The sequence below is a fragment of the Sceloporus undulatus genome, chromosome 4 (assembly GCF_019175285.1).
Source record: "Sceloporus undulatus isolate JIND9_A2432 ecotype Alabama chromosome 4, SceUnd_v1.1, whole genome shotgun sequence".
Lineage (NCBI taxonomy): Eukaryota > Metazoa > Chordata > Lepidosauria > Squamata > Phrynosomatidae > Sceloporus > Sceloporus undulatus.
In genome coordinates this window covers 11,381,319-11,398,904 of record NC_056525.1, presented here as the reverse complement: position 1 = coordinate 11,398,904, position 17,586 = coordinate 11,381,319, and the positions used below count along the sequence as shown (strand labels likewise).

Genomic DNA, 17,586 nt, shown 5'->3' with positions numbered 1-17,586 from the left:
ATACCCTCCTCCCTTGTTTCCATTTCCCATGAAGGGGCTTACTCCCTGGGAACATTACCTGTCCAAGTGTGTTACAGGTTCCCTTGCCTGGAATGCCAAAATCCCAAATACTCCCAAATCTAAAATTATCCATGTTATAATAAAAAATAATAAATAAATAAACTGTTTATTTATAGCCCGCTTTTCCTTGGCAGATCAAAGCGGGTTACACAGAAGTACACAAATGTACACTTTACAAACAATAATCACATAAGCATCCAAATCGATATATAAACTATTAAAAACAATATTAAAATTACAAGATTAAAACCATACAAAAACTAGCTTAAAGTGCTGGTGCAACGAGTGCAGCGGGGAGAGAGCAGATCTTACAACATCTGGGGGAAAGCCTGTTGGAAGAGGAAGGTTTTTAACCTCTTCCTAAATAGGTCAAGGGAGGTAGCCGAGCGGAGCTCACCGGGAAGAGAGTTCCAAAGCTGCGGGGCTGAGCTGGAAAATGCCCTCTGCAGTCACAGAATATTTCGTATCTGGAACCCTCAACAGTTGCTTCCCGGCCAACCTGAGCGTGGGGTGGATTATATGGGGAGAGGCGGTCCTCCAAGTACCCTGGGCCCAAGCCATTTAGGGCTTTATAGGTAATAACCAACACCTTGTATTGCGCCCGGAAGCGAATGGGCAGCCAATGTAGATCTTGTAGGACAGGTGTTATATGGCTGGTCCTGGAACATCCAGTGACCAACCTTGCTGCCATGTTCTGCACTAATTGAAGCTTCTGGGTTTGGTACAAGGGTTGCCCCATGTAGAGTGCGTTACAGAAATCCAATCGAGGGGTCACCAGAGCATGTACCACCGTTTCAAGGACCCCTCGGCCCAGGTAGGGTTGCAGCTGGCGTATCAGCCGAAGCTGATAACAAGTGCTCCTGACTGTCGCATCCACCTGAGATGTAAGGTGGAGCGACGAGTCCAGAAGCACTCCCAGACTGCGAACTGAGTCCTTCAAGGGGAGCGTAACCCCGTTCAGGACAGGTGGACAAATATCCATCCCCGGGCCCGGGGAACCTATCACGAGTACTTCCGTTTTCTCTGGATTCAAGCTGAGTCTGTTTTCCCTCATCCAGCCCATTACTGACTCCAGACAGGCATCTAGAGGGGAGATGCCATCCCTGGTCACTGCATCAGTTGGAGACACAGAGAAACATATTTGGGTGTCATCAGCGTACTGATAACACCGCGCCCCGTGTCTCCGGATGATCTCTCCCAGCGGTTTCATGTAAATGTTAAATAGCATGGGAGACAGAATGGCTCCTTGAGGGACACCAGATGTAAGAGCCCTCTTATCGGAGCAAGCGTCCCCCAGCTGCACCATCTGGAATCTACCCGAGAGGTAGGAACGGAACCACTGGAGTGCAGTGCCCCCAATTCCCAACTCTCTCAGGCATTCCAGAAGGATACCATGGTCAATGGTATTGAAAGCCCCTGAGATGTCTAAGAGCACTAACAGGGACACGCTACCCCTGTCCATGCCCAGACAGAGATCATCGACCAAGGCGACCATGCCAGTCTTGACTCCATAGCCCGCCCGGAAGCCAGTTTGAAATGGGTCTAGAAAATCAATATCATCCAAGACCAATTGAAGCTGAATGGCAACCACCATGTTGATGGCTGAGATAGTGACACATTCGCTTTATGATGGTTCAGTGTCACACAAGCTTCGTTTCATGCACAAAATAACAACAAACAATTATGTATTTAAATGTACTGTTTTTAATCTTATAAACCACTCTGAGTCCCAGTTTTGGGGAAAGGGTGGGATAATAATAATAATAATAATAATAATAATAATAATAATAATAATAATAATAATCCAAAATTATCCATACTGAGATAGTGATTCTTGCTTTCTGATGGTTCAGTGTTGCACAAGCTTCATTTCATGCGAAAAATAATAATTATGCATGAAAAATTATATTATTTTGTTAATATTTTGTGCATGAAATGAAGGTCATGTGACACTGAACCATCAGAAGACAAAAACTATTATTATTATTATTATTATTATTATTATCATTATTACTTTGTGCATGAAATCAAACTTCTGTGACACTGAACCAGAAAGCAAAAGTGTCACTATCTCAAGTTATCTACGTGTCTAGATCAAGGGAAGTAATAGTGCCACACTATTCTGCTCTGGTCAGGCCCCACCTGGAATACTGTGTTCAGTTCTGGGCACCACAATTTAAAAAGGATGTTGAGAAACTGGAGTGTGTCCATAGGAAGGCGACAAAAATGGTGAAAGGTCTGGAAACCATGCCTTGAGAGGAATGACTTAGGGAGCTGGGGATGTTTAGCCTGGAGAAGAGGTTAAGAAGTGATATAATAGTCCTGTTTAAGTATTTGAAGGGATGTCATATTGAGGAGGGAGAAAGTTTGTTCTCTGCTGCTCCAGAGAACAGGACCCAGAGCAATGAATGCAAGCTACAGGAAAAGAGATTCCATCTCAACATTAGGAGGAACTTCCTGACAGTAAAAGCAGAGGCTAGATGGCCATCTGTTGGGGATGCTTTGATTGTGAGTTCCTGCATGGCAGGGGGTTGGACTGGATGGCCTTTGCGTCTCTTCCAACTCTCTGATTCTATAGATCATTGGGAAAGGTTGCATCACATCTGCTGAAGTGCAGCCAGACATTGTCTGGATGTGGCTGTGGAGATGTGCAATGGGGTCAAGAAACAGCCTTGTGGGGGAAGGCAGAATAAAAGCCCTGGAGAAACATGCTTGTGGAGCATTATTCTCTGAAATAATAATGTATTTTCACATCCTAGGATGTTGTACTCCCAGCCCCCATTGGCACTCCTTTGAGCTGGATGGTTCACCTTGCTGCATGGAGGGGCCAGTCCTATGTAAGATGTGTGTGTGTTGTGATTTTACACAAAACTGTGTGATTGTTGTAGGTCTCTCATCTTTTGTTCTTCTCTTGTTGTGTGTCTCTTGATTTTTTAAAAATCACATGATTAATTACATACGCTAAAAATGCTTGTTCTAGCTAGCTGACTAAAGAATAACCTTTTGTTGAGTCTCTCCTATGTCAATAGAAATTTACTGCAATCATAAAAATGTTTAATATGGTTAAAGTATAACTGTGTAATAATGAAAAGGGCTGCATTCACACTGATGAAATAAATCCAGTTTGACACCATCTCACGGACAGAGAAGGCTAAATGTCTCACAAAACTACAATTCCCAGAATTCCATAGCCTTGAACCATGGCAGTTAAAGTGGCGTAAAAATGTATTAGTTCTGCAGTGCGGACTCAGCCTAACTGAAAAAAGTGGACAATTTGGGTCTTAACCTCATTATAAAAATGATCTGTCTTTCTGGATGGCCCCAGCCTTAAGCAAAATGGGTTAATTCCTTGTGATGATGCCCCATACCCATGACAGATGCACTGTCTCTCCGTCACCTCAATATTGTATGTTTTGCAGGTTTATACATGTTCGTCACGCTGTTTTAGCTTTTGTTGTTTTAGATATGTATTTTCTAATTCAAACACTTCTGTCTACCTATAGTCTCTGTCTCAAGTCTAAACCAAAGCAGGTGTTTCAATGCCCAAATTCATTCAGAAAGATGGACAAATGTTTTTGGTGCATAAAACCTGCATCCACACTGCAGAAATAATCCAGCTTGACACCACTTTAACTGCTATGGCTCGTTGCTGTGGATTTGTAGTTTTGTGAGACATTTAGCCTTCTCTGTCAGAGATCTGATGCTCAACAAACTACAATTTTCAGAATTCCATAGCATTGCGCAATTGCAGTTACAGTGGTTTCAAACTGGATTATTTCTGCAGTGTGGATGCAACCTTAGTCTCCCATTATCATTGCACATTTTGAGGCATTTTCAGCTGTCGGATTCTGTTGATACCATTTGTTTGCATTCTTCAATCATAGGTCCTTTACCACATTTAGTAAATCATGACATCTCTTCTCTTTCACTTTACTAATTAGGATATCTTAGGTCTAAAACACACTGCAGAAATAATCTAGTTTGAGACTGCTTTAACTGCCCTGGCTCAATGCTAGGGAATCCTGGGAACTGTAGTTTTGAGACTTTTAGCTTTCTCTATCAGGGAGCTCTGGTGCCACAATGAATTACAATTCTCAGGATTCCCTAGCACTGAACCAGGGCAGTTAAACCAGTCTCCAACTGGATTATTTCTGCAGTATGTTTTCTTAAGACAGTGTGCAAATTGTATGACCCTCCAGATGTTCTCTTTGCTGTTTTTCCACTGGCAGGCAAATACCTTTTAATTTAGGCAGACCTTTGGGTCTCAAACTCATTTGGCAGAAGGCTATTTTAATGCAGTGTGCTGGCTTTTTGTCTTTATTGTTCTTGTTGTTTTAAATGTATGTCTTAACTTTGTGCTTTTAACAGAATTTTTTTCTTGTTTGTATTTTACTTTGTCTGTTTTAGCCCCTGGTGATGCCACTGACCATAATATAGAACTCTACTACAGCTGCAAAAATCAGGGCCCATATAAAGCATTCTCACTTTGTGACAATTGTGTTTTTTCTCTTAAACCATTTTTTAAAAACCTTATCTAAAAAGATATGTAAACAGCCAACTTCCTTGAAATTGAATAAAATGCTCACAACACAGCGGAAAAATCATGCTTAAATTTGGCTTGCCTGTTTATCAGGGAGAACTCCTAGGAGAGCTATGGCTGAAGGGGTAGCTGTTGTTGTGTACCTCCAAGTCATTTCTTGGCAAGTTTTTTCACAGGGGGTTTGCCATTGCCATCCTCTGAGACTGAGAGTGTCACTTGCCCGAGGTCATTTAGTGGGCTTACCTAGTCTCCAGAGTCAGTTGTAATATCTTATGCTTCCTAAGACCGCTAGCTCAGACAAATCTGAGTCCCCAGTCAAGAGGTCAGGCTGTTTTGCTGTATCCACGCTGAGAAATAGGAATTTCTGACAATTGAGTATTTTAAGATTGTTGGGTTAATGCTAAACAAGTGAACACTGAGATCTTAAATAAGTCAGGTGCAGGTGGAGTTTAAAATGTCACTAGGATATCTAACACAATATACAGGCTTCCAGAGAGGGAGGATAAAGACAGCCGGCACAAAAGAGCTTTTCCAGCACACTTTGTGCCCAGTCAATGCCTGTTTCGGGTTGTGAGCTGTATCTGGGTGCCAGATGGTGAACCACTTGTGTGAAGATGTACTGGATACCTCCTTCCACCAAGTTGCAAAAGCATAACTACTAGTAGAGCCTACTGCTATGCTAGTTTGGTGGTCCAACAAGATTCTGACAAGTTCCTTCTCCTTTTTAGATGAAGTGCTGAAGTTCAGTGGGCCCTTGTTATCCGCTGGGGTTTGGTTCCAGGATCCCCCCATGGATACCAAAATCCATGGATGCTCAATTCTCATTAAATATAGTGGCATAGCAAAATGGTGTCCTTTATATAAAATGGAAAATTCATAGAATCATAGAACCATAAGAGTTGGAAGAGACCACAGGGGCCATCCAGTCCAACCCCCTGCCATGCAGGAAATCCGTATCAAAGCATCCCCGACAGATGGCCATCCAGCCTCTGCTTAAAGACTTCCAAAGAAGGAGACTCCACTACACTCCGAGAGTGTGTTCCACTGTCGAACAGCCCTTTCTGTCAGGAGGTTCCTCCTAATGTTGAGGTAGAATCTCTTTTCCTGTAGCTTGGATCCACTGCTCCGGGACCTGTTCTCTGGAGCAGCAGAAAACAAGCTAGCTCCCTCCTCAATATGACATCCCTTCAAGTATTTAAACAGGGCTATCATATCACCTCTTAACCTTCTCTTCTCCAGGCTAAACATCCCCAGCTCCCTGAGTTGTTCCTCATAGGGCAAGGTTTCCAGACCTTTCACCATTTTAGTCACTCTCCTTTGGACACGCTCCAGTTTCTCAATGTCCTTTTTTAATTGTGGTGCCCAGAACTGGACACAATATTCCAGGTGGGGCCTGACCAAAGCAGAATACAGTGGCTTGCTATTTGGATTTTATACTTTTAAAAAATATTTTCAAGCTGTGGATGCTGGAACCTGTGGCTAAAAAATCCATGGATAAGGAGGGCCCAACTGTATTCGCTTTTTTTTGCAGAGTGACCTATGGTCGAGATGCCAAACAAAATGAGTTGACCAGTGGATTGTACTATGCTAAATAGAAATACAACAGTATTGATAATTCTGTAAGAATAGTAACACAGAGTTTTTCTGTATATTTGTTTTATTTGACTTACAGTAACAAAAACCTATGAAGCTCCACATTTAATGTACAATGATATATTCTGAAATATAAAATACAATTTACAGAAACCTGTCAAGTAAACCTAAACAAACACTTGATTTTGCATACTTACATGTATGTTTTTTAAGTTAGAAACATCTTGAATAAAAATTACATCATAGTAGGTAATTGTATTCTACACCACCTTTTTAATATTTTGCAAAAAGTTTTGCATACAGGTTGTGTTTAAATCAATGCATCCTTGACGAAGATGAACCAATATAAAGTGTAAATTTGTAGTGATTTATTTATGGAACAGAGATATGTGTAATGCGATTTTCCAAAATGTAATGTTATGAATCTAATTTTACATTTGCAATTGTTTATAAAAATATCAAAATAATTGCTCAGCTGTATAAATCCAGATAAACTGCTGCCTTTTATTCTGTGCACTGTTTAGAATGATGAATTTGAAAGATAAGGAAATAGTATACTGCATTTCACAGTGAAAAGCTCTCCCTTTTTTAAAGCCAAGTATTGTTAGTATCAGTGTATCAGTTTCTCTACTCCAATCTGTACACAAATATTTACTTCCATGTTATCAAGATACCCACAGGTTTGACAAAAACAGGAGCGGGGATATAATTCTGGCCAGAAATTAAACACTTTTCGGTTTCTATGAATGACAACAGGAGAATTAACTACATTTTTAAATATCTCCCATTGAAATAAATGGCTGAAAAGTGCTTAATCATAACCAAGAATATCATTTTTCTCTTTTGATTTATAAATCTTTTTGACTGAAAATTACAGAAAAGCTCAGTCTTAAGTCTTAACCTTCATCTTTGTATGAAATTCTGGTAGACACTGTACCCTTCAGTGGAAAATTCATAAAATATTTTCCTATAAGCATGTTTTAAAAGCTTAGCTGTATTTCACAGAGAGGTCATTCATTTTAATCAATTATGTCTTTTGTAAAAATGCAAAATTTAAAACCTTTTAATCTTATTAATTTTTAGATATATTCGTTTTATGTCTAAATTCTTACCAGGTGAAGTCTGTAACTCAAAATGCCCTCAGGTAAAAAGGAAAACTGTGAACCTAGAAGCTTAGCATTTCTTATCCAAATACTCTGCAAGCTACAAACAAATAGTAACACTGCTCCTGAGCCATCATTTCTTTAAATACACAAAATCCAACCACTATCAGGTTTGTTCAGGACAGAAATATTGGGCTCTCTTGTATGTAGGAAACTACCTGAAACAGCAAAATACTATATATTTGAGATGTAAAGGTATGGCTTCTAAGTTCTTGCTTAAATTTTAATTAAATTACAGTTCAAGTTACTGGAAAACATAACTTTATATCCTAAAAAAAAGCAATGTGCTCTTTGAAGGTAATTCCCATTTTTAACTTCTGTAAATGGAAATATCAAAATAAAGGAAATAGAAAAAAATCACAACATTGTAGAAGTATAATGCTATAGTCACAATGCCTCCTTGTGTGGGTGCAGCAGCTTGCACATGGACTCTGCACACCCCTGTCCACAGAACATCACTCTTTCAGGTAGCGCAATAATCCAATGAAGAAGAAGGGACGAGTCTCTATTAAAGCCCTATTGGAATCCGTCTGTACACTGGTACTGTTCCCATGCATGGAAGAATTGTGCTGCATTTTGTAAGAAAACATTATGAAAAAACATAGCAAGCCCCCTATGTACTTGCTTAGTATCTGAGTATATGCATTTACAATTCAAATTTTCTTTTTGTGAAATACATTTTACCAAAGTATTTTCTAGCAAACACAATTTACAATATGTACAAATCGTACACAATCAATTCTTACATTTCCCCCACTTCCAAGCAACCCACTATTGAGGAGTAGTTTCTTTTCTAAGTTTGCTTAGTGGAAGAAGGAGCAACATCTTGATGTGGTGGCCTTTGACCACTTGTTCGTGTTTCTGTCTTTGAGTCTTTATCACATTCTTTACTTTTGCTCCGGTCCTTGCGATCTCTTCCTCTATCTTTGTCACGCTCCCTATCCCTTTCTCTGTCTTTTTCTCTCTCCCTACTTCGAGCTCGGTCTCGGTATCTATCATAATCACGGTCTCTGCTTCTTGATCTGTCTCGCCTCCGATAATTATCTCCTTCTCTAGTTCTAGCTCTCTCTCTGGTTCTTTCCCAGTCTTTACCTCGTTCTGAATCTCTTTCCCTTTCTCTGTTACAGCTTCTATCTCTGTTTTTATCCCAGTCTTTTTCCTTGTGCCTCTCCCACTCCCTTTCCCTACCCCTATTCCAGTTTCTGCCACGGCCCTTGTCCCATGCCCAGTTATCACGATCTCTTCGTCTATCATCATTTCCTCTATTTGAACGATTATCTGAGTGATCAGCATGCTCTGATATTTTTTCCTTATTACCTCCCTCATATCTCTCTCTCTGTCTTCCTTCAAAAGGCTGGTTTCTATAATCATTACTTCGGCTCTCCCGAAAATCAGAACCTGACCACTGTGCTTCTGACTCAGAGCCATGCCCGGCAATATTAGGATGAGAGGCAGGTGCTCCAGTTTCATCCCACATCTCTTTCCGATGCTGTGGTGGATGACTTGGAAGATCCAAAAGAGGCCTGGGGGCTGGTTTCATAACTTGCTGAGCTTGTCCTGGAAAATTAAGCCTATTCGGGATAGGTTCGTTTTGTTCTGGAAATTGGCCAGACACTGGTCCCCTTGGTCCTCCAAACTGGTGTGGTGGTGCTGCACCTCTCTGGTTTGGAAATCTGGGTGGTGGGCTCTCCCTCTGTTCTTCAAAGGGTGGTGGCAGAAGTGCCCTTGGTGCTGGCATGTGACCTGGAGCGGGTCCTCTTTGTCCTTCAAACTGATTTGGAGGAGGCCCTCTTGAGCCTCCAAAATGATTAGGTGGCGGGCCTCTTGGGCCTCCAAACTGAGGTGATGGGCCTCCTCTCTGACCTTTAAACTGATTTTGGGAAGGCCTTCTTTGCCCTCCAAAAGGAAAGGGGGAAGGTCCTCTATTTCCCATAAATTGGGGAGGTTCAGATCCTTCATATTGTCCAGGAGGACCACTCATCTCATGATACTGAGAATCTGCAAATTCCATATGTTCCATATGAGGTTCTCTATGATCTTCAAACTGAGAAGGTGCATTTTCTCTCGGAGCACCAGGAAATGATGGTGAAGGTCCCCTGTTATCACTAAAAAGAGGAAGTGGTCCATGCTGTGTGGAAAATAATGAAGGAATAGGTGCTCTTGGGGCTCCAAATATATTTGGTGGAGGCCCCCTTTGCCCATCATTATTTAGTGGAGGATTATGACCTTCGGTAAACTGTTGTGGTGGACCTAGCTGTCCATGGAAGTCAGGAGCACCACACATTATTGGAGGTCCAATTTGTTGTCCAGTAGTAGCAAATGGGGGCCCAGCTCTTATGTCCTCAGTTAGAATTGTGGGAGATTCCACTTGTTCATAAAAGTGGCAAGCCTGATTTCTTTGGTCTTCATAATGTGAGGGGCCTATTTCTGCTTCAAAGTGACCAGGAATTGTTTCCTGAGATGTGAACATTGGATTTGAAAAAGAGTCCATTACTACACCAGCAATGTTACTGTCTTGAGGTTCATTTGACCAAGGAACACTCTGAGCAGTGTTAGGTGCAGGGAACGTAGGCATAAACCCTGGATTAGGTGGTGTGGGTAGCAATACTTTACGGAGAGGTGCATTTGTGGTTATTTCAATAGGAGCTAGATTATTTATAGTTTCCTGGTGAACTTGTGGGGCATTTTCAAATGTAATAGATGCAATTTGTTCAGGGAGATCAGAATTTTTTCCAGTTGTAACCCATGCATCAGTGTGACTAGGTAAAGCACGAGGAATTGGTATTTTATCTTCTTTGTCAAGTGAAGTTTGCAATGGACCTGAATATGGTGGAGGAATTGGTCCTGAAGAGGATTCCCCTGGCAACACATGCTGCTTTACAACAGAATCAGAACTTTCATTAGACTCAGTTAATATCCTTCTAGCTTGTCGAGGGTCCCTTGTTTGTCTAGGGTCACTGCCCTGACTAAACATTTGAACTTGACTTGAGGATGTGGGTGGCTCTGATGATTCTGGAGGCTGATTTTCATGTTGAAATGTTTTCACTATTGATGACTTTGGAGGTGGTGACATTAAAGCATCAGATACTGAAAAATGAGCCATTGAGACACCAACCGCTGCTCTCTGTTGCCTGAGGGCTTCTTCCTGTTCTTCTAGTTGTCTCTTCTGTTCTTCTATTTGTTTGTTTAATTCTTCTAACATTTTTTGTTGCTCAACCAAGGATGGTGGTGAAGATATATCAGGCACAAATGGAGTAGATGTTGACAAGAGGTTGCTTTTAGACTCTGAATACATTTTATTAGGCAAGTCATCAACAGTAACTTTTGCTTCTTCTAAGATAGTTTCATCTTCTGGATCATAAGCTTCATCTTCCTGCTCTGAGGTTTCACACTGCTTTCCAAATCCACTTTCATTACTCTGCATTTCAAATGTTCTCTCTGGAATATACTCCTCCTCAGGATCATAAGGTCTGTCATCTTCCTCCTCTTCTATAGCTTTATCTTTTGACATCTGCCCAAACTGCTGCACAATGGGATCTAGTAAAGGAGCAGCTGGTAATCCTTCATCAACAACCGTTTGTACTTCAGACTTTGAAATATGAGCATCTTCAGATTCCTTGGTAATAGGGTCAAAGGACTTCTTCTTACCAAAAAGAGTTTGCAGAATGTGATCAAGTGGTGTAGATGATTTTGAAGATGAGGAAGTAGTAGAAGTTACTGTAGTTGTATTAGTTCCTGATGCTGTAACATTTGCTGGTGCAACAATATTTGTATTTCCTGCTTTAACTGAGGACAATATTTTTAACACGGAAGATGTTACTGTTGAAGGTGGCTCTGAAGAAGGTGGTGGTGGTGGAGGAGGTGGTGGTGGTGATCCTGGTGGTGTGGTACTAACAACTGTTTCTCCAGAATACAGTGAGAACTTTGGAGTTTTCTTCTCTTGCTGAGAAAGTGCGCTGGCTTTTGAGTAAACAGGTATTTCAACTTCTTCCTGAGTCTGAGCTCTACTTCTTTTTTCTTCAGTCTTTTCAGATTCCAGCACAGTTGCAGGACGCTTAACTTTTTGACAAATCACTAATCCAAGAATTAAATTTGGACGACTTGATTCAAGGCCTGTAAGACAAAAGAAGATTTCATGTAAGATATTAGCATTTAAATGAAAGTTTAATTTTTTTAGCTATTTTATTATTCTGTTGTTTCAGTACTAGTCAGTAATAGAACTACTAATACTGGCAAGCATTTTTCTCACTCTGATGTGGATCAGTCTATTTTTGGAGCATACTGAACTTCTTATTTATTAGTTACATAATTTTATTATTCATTAATTATTTTAGTTATTATCCCAACTTCACAGTCAAAATGCTTTGCTGTTAGAAGAATAACAAGTAAGACTTATATATAACTATGTCATATAAAAAAAATGGCTAAATTACACAAAACAGTCGCTATATTCTAGTTTAAGAATAAGAAATGTAACAGTGAAAATACCAAAACTGTGCAACTATAATTGTTCCTTATGCATTACTCTGAATTCTATGCCAGCTTTTAGGTGGAAGAATTGGTTTACTAGGTATGAGCATGACTCCTTTGCATGTTTAATCATAAATCAGGTATACATATATACAAAATATAATCTTCAGCATGCAGTGCTTGAGAAGTAACCGTTAAGAATATGTGCATTAATGTGCAAAAGCAACATGCACTAAGCAGCAGCAGAACAATGCTGTATTTGTTTTAAATGTGTATGCCACCTTGATTTTCAGTACTGAAGTACTAAAGGAAATAATAATTATGATGCTCTAGTTCTCATGGATGACCCTGTTTCATGTGTTTAGGTTTTACATCATTGTACGCATTAAATATCACAGCTCTACAACTTGAGTAATCATATGGATGAGTCAGAAAATCTGGACATCAGTTTTGATGTCTGTTCTGCCCACAGATGGTCATCGAGAAAGAATATATAAATAGTATAAATATTTAAATATGTATATAAGTATTATGCTTTATACTCTTATCAGATTGTAATAAAATGTGGTTTAAGTGTTGGGCTACAAGTCAGGAGACCAGAGTTCAACTCCCCGCTCGGCCATGAAACCCACTGGGTGACTCTGGGCCAATCACATGCTTTCAGCTTCAGGGGAAGGCAATGCTAAACCTCCTCTGAACAAATCTTGCCAAGAAAACCCCATAAGGTCACTATAACTTGAAGGCATACAACATCCTTAAGAACACTTCTAATTAATATAAAATTAATCATTGTTTGGGGAAAGATCATACCAAGCGCCAACAAGTTTCCAAATTTGGGAAGACTTTTGCCATATAATTTGGTCTTTAAAAACCATTTAATCCCATCTCACGTCAGAATGTTTGTCTGTATAGCATGTAGTATTAACTTAAACCACCATGTTTGCTTCCCACCTTCTTTAGCTATGGATAATTCTCTTTGTGTGATGTGACTTGTAACTAGTCTTCCCCAATGCCAGAGCTGAGCAGGGAACACCATACCTTCAAAGCTTTAACATGTAACACATACTCTCGACAGGAACACAAACACTAACATGCTATGTGAACACACTAACATCTCACAACCAGTTCTATCATGGTTGAAAAACCTTACAAAGGAGAATTTACTGTTAATAGACTAACTCTGCATTTTAAAGAGATTAAGTCCTGCATATTAAATCTCTCTCTTTTGACTGGATCCTCCTCACAGTCTTTCTGGAATAGGATCTAATCATCCTCTGCATAGGGAGTATTCATTTTTCCATTACTTTTACCTAACAGACCAATAATCTTTAGTTCATCACCTGCCTAACACAACATACAATAACTTTCTTGTTCTGGTTGTAACTAGTTGCAATTAATACAGTATATTAAATTTGTTCTCACATTAACTCATGCTTTACATGTGTCTTCTTTGAGTAAATCTACAATTATAATAATTTCTGTTTTTAATAATCCAGCTTTCAACCTAAAGCTGGTATAATATTTTATAAAGTTAAATTGTCCTTTGCATGTGTTCAACCTGGTGAATGAAAATCAGTAATGAATTGCAGAATGCTAGTGTATTCCATGAAATGGGCAAGTTGGCTTTTTCTTTTTAAAGTTATACTTGCCATTCGGTCAAGTGGTTAAATTCTATTGGTAGTCCCGACTAGAATCAAGCCACTGAATCAAATTGATCGTTCATTCAATGGCTACAAATTGACCCGCCATTCAAAATCCAATGGGTCTACTCTAGCTGGGACTACCCTACACGACTCCAGCTAGTATGGCTTTGTGAGAAGGATTTAAGTCTATTATTCACACAACAGGACAACTAGTACTTGATGACTTTTAAATTAGTTTTAATGTTTTTTTTAAAAATGTAACCTTCCAAAAAGACACTTTTTTCTAATTTTAACTGTTCTGATATTATTTTCCAAGTCCTGAGGCAATCCTATACACACTTACATTGAAGTTCCATTGAATCAATGAGGCTGTTTTTAGTAGACATGTGCAGGATTGAACTATTGCTAATAATGTGCTTTAACAGCCAGTTTTGTCTGACTTTGTCCTTATTTGTTAACAGGTAATCAGTGTTGCTTTACAAACTAATATTCTAACAAGCTTTACATTTCACCCACTCTCCCAATTTTATTACTTTGCTATTGAGTCCCTCTCTTTTCATTAATGGTGTTCCACTCAGGAATTGACCGTACCTTAAAGGTACAGGTTTCACTGCAGGTTTTAACTGTTACGCTGACATTTGTTGTGTGTTGTTGTATCTTATCAAGTCATTTCAGACTTATCACAATCCTAATGGGTTTTCTTGGCAAGATTTGTTCAGAGGTGGTTTACCATTCCCTTCCCTGGAAATACAGGCTCTATACAGACAGGCCAAAATAAAGCTGCTTCGAGTCACTTTGGTGGTATGGTGTTTCAATGATGCATGCGTCCTAAGAGTCTGGAAGCTGCACCAAAGCTGCACTCCAGTCCTTAGAACCGGAGCGTGGCTTTGGTGCAGCTTCTGGACTCTTAGGATGCATGTATCATTTAAACAGCATACCTCCAAAGTGACTCGAAGCAGCTTTATTTTGGCCTGTCTGTATCAGGCAACACAATATTTTTTATAGTGTTAAGCTAGGATAGCTGGTTTTAAACCAGCTGCATTTTATGATCTCTATACGATCAATCCAGTTTAAATTGAAGAGATGGGAATGCAGGTTTAAACTTACTAAAAAACCAAGATGATTTGGGAATAATTACTCATAACTTCCTCTGTACAAGAAAGTATAGTTGGCCTTCCTTATCTACAGTTTTTTATCTATGGATTCAAGCATCCACGGCTTGAAAATATATATTTTTTAAAGTATAAATTCCAAACATCAAACCTTGAATTTGCCATTTTATATAAAGGACACCATTTTGCTATAGCATTTTAATGAGCCTTAGGCATCCACAAACTGTTATCCAGGAGGGCCCTGGAACCAAACCCCAGCAGATAACAAGGGCCCACTGTATTATCAAATAAACTGTTTTTCAATAACTAGACTAATCATTTGGGAAACAGAAACGGTTGCAGGTGGCGCAGTCCATAGACATATAGCTTGCAGGATTCTATGACTTCAGAATGAAATTTTGAAATGATAGTTGGACTTAAAGAGTAGGTAACAGCAATCTTATAAAGGAAACCACGTAACAATCATAAGCTGTTGGTAATAATATCGCATTAAAAGGTTACATTTTTTGTGGAGGAATAACTGTTGTTGTTGTTGTCTTCAAGTCCTTTCCAACTGATGGTGACCCTATCATGGGGATTTCTTGGCAAGTTTCTTCAGAGGAGGTTTGCCACTGCCATCCTCTGAGGCTGAGAGAATGTGACTAGCCCAAGGTCATCCAGTGTGTTTCCATGGCCGAACTGGGATTCAAACCCTGGCCAAGTCATAGTACAACACTCAAACCACCACAGCACACTGGTTCTCTGGAGGAATAATTAGCAAAATTAAACAACAAATTCTATTGGCAGTTGGGACCAAAGATGACCAGAAATGAAGTTTCTCTTTTAAACAGTGTTCAATGTTCACATTTTCCTTTTCTAGACAATAGATTATCAGAATGTGAATCTGTTTCTCTCTTAAAATGGAAAATTTTAAATATACTTGTCTCCAGTCAGAGTCAAATTATACAAATGTATTTTTACCTGTGCTTAAATATTAGGGCAGGATTTGATGTGTATTCAGATAAATGTATGGAGACTCTCTGCGAGGAACTATACATTATGTACTTGTTTCTTCTCTTGCTACACTTTGTAAACCTTCTACCTTGGTTATTTAGAAGTAAATATACTTATTTCTAACCATAAAATTAATTTTAAATTATGAGTTTCATATTCTGAAAGATCTCTGACTGGTTTAAATTTAAATCACTGCAATTCACTGAGGCTACAGAACTCTTTCAAGTGATTTTGCTTATAAATGTTGACCATTTATTTCAAAGCCAACTTCATTCCTTGGTCGCAGCAGGCATTGGCAGAAGCGCTCCCTCACTGAGCTGCATTTATCTATAGAGCTCTTGCTTGCTTTTGCAGGAACAAGTAAATAACCAAGGATGGATAGAACTGGGCCTGTAGGAAGGGCGTGATTCTCATCAATTACGGGTGCTCTACCACCAAGATTTTCATGTCAGTTACTAAAAAGATCACAAAGAAAATAAGTATTGAAGCTAAAACTGTGTACAAGAGAACAGAAGTTGTCTAAAGTATATCAAACCTCTGCTGCTGAAAATTAAGCAACTAGAAAAGTATCTGTAGATGAATTTTTCTTTCCTGAAGAGACTGCATGGGGGGAGGAGGGGGGACTAATATCAAAGTGATATGTAGAACAACAGGAAAATATTCATCAAATTCCAGGTTTGTAAGTGCTGGAAAGGTTTTCTTGTGAACAGGGAACACGAATGTTGTAGCAGCTGTGGCAGGTAGACAACAGTATAACTAATGTATCTGCACAGATAATCCTCCCTCCCCAGCCCTGCATGGAAGAAGGCAGTGAACATAAATGGCCAAAGTCAATACAAGTGATCCTAGGCCAACTTGTTATGCAAAGTTCTCAGCCATATGAATCATGTTGGTAAGGATCATTTATGCAAGAACAAGATACATAAATGTAGAATTCCTTAATGAAACTGGGAACAGCTATTTTTCATCAAAAGCTAAATGATCAAATAGTCACAACCTTCTACTTCCCAGATTTAGTGATATAAAATGTTTTGAGCCTGTTACAAATTATGTTGTTCTCTTTTACTTTCATTTGATGCCAGCTGACATGGACTCCTGTAGAAAACTGTTTTATCATGTAGCAGGAACAGAACTGTCTAATGGCTCAGAGAGAGATGAGGAACTAGGTAATGTATATTGCAACCATTTCATCCATAACATTTCCCCTTAAAATGAAACTAACTTTCCTTCTTTAGAGCCTTTTTCTGAAAATAAATCCTATTGAACTAAATGTTACTTACCTCAGTGTAGATATGCATAGGATTGGACTGTTAAGCACTTTGCAATCTTCAATTTAAGCTTTTAATAAGCATTATTTAATAACTGAGGTGTCTTTACAGCAATCAGATACTGATGTTTGTAAAAAAAAATCCCCTCCCCGTCAGCATTAGGTGTATCGTGTCTGACATGCAGAATGAAATCTGTGATACACAATGTGCATTTGGCCCTTCATAACTGTGGGGGGATCCGTTGTAGACCCCACCCTGCTTATGTGGGACCTCATGTCCTGTTGTTCCCAATTGGTGGTACAACATGTGTGTGCTTCCGCTGAAAACAACGGGTTGCCATCTGCGGATGGCAAGATTGTAATGTATGTATCTTGACTATAGTTGTAATACATTCGTGTGGGTGTGCGTGTGTGTATTTTTCCCAGGACCCTACGCACTTAATTGGAGATTTATTTCACAAAACAGAAAGAATAAACTCTTATGATTAACCTTGCAAGAATATTTAAACTGAAATAGACAACGACCACTTTGGATAAAATCATTTTATTAAAATTGTATAGCAAAAGCAATACATTTCATTTGGCTGGATTTTAAAAAATCTCTACATGCATACACCAGAGCACAGAAACATCCCCATATCTTAAAATACTCTAATTGTCTTGTGTATTGAATACATACTTCAAAACTTTGGTGTTTCTAAGATATAGGACCTTATCACACATGGGGGGGGGGGGGGTGTTGCAG

General features: G+C 39.3%; 1 protein-coding gene across 3 annotated transcripts in view; it reads right to left on the bottom strand.

Moving 5' to 3' along the window:
* Positions 1 to 6,249: 6,249 nt before the first annotated feature.
* Positions 6,250 to 17,586, bottom strand: part of DIDO1 (death inducer-obliterator 1) — a 56,797-nt gene continuing 45,460 nt past the window's right edge. For all 3 annotated transcript variants that reach the window (XM_042461655.1, XM_042461656.1, XM_042461657.1), the window contains one exon: positions 6,250 to 11,469. In XM_042461655.1, the coding sequence (XP_042317589.1) occupies positions 8,150 to 11,469 (3,320 nt within the window). In that variant the 3' untranslated portion in view covers positions 6,250 to 8,149. The remainder of the gene's footprint in view (positions 11,470 to 17,586) is intronic.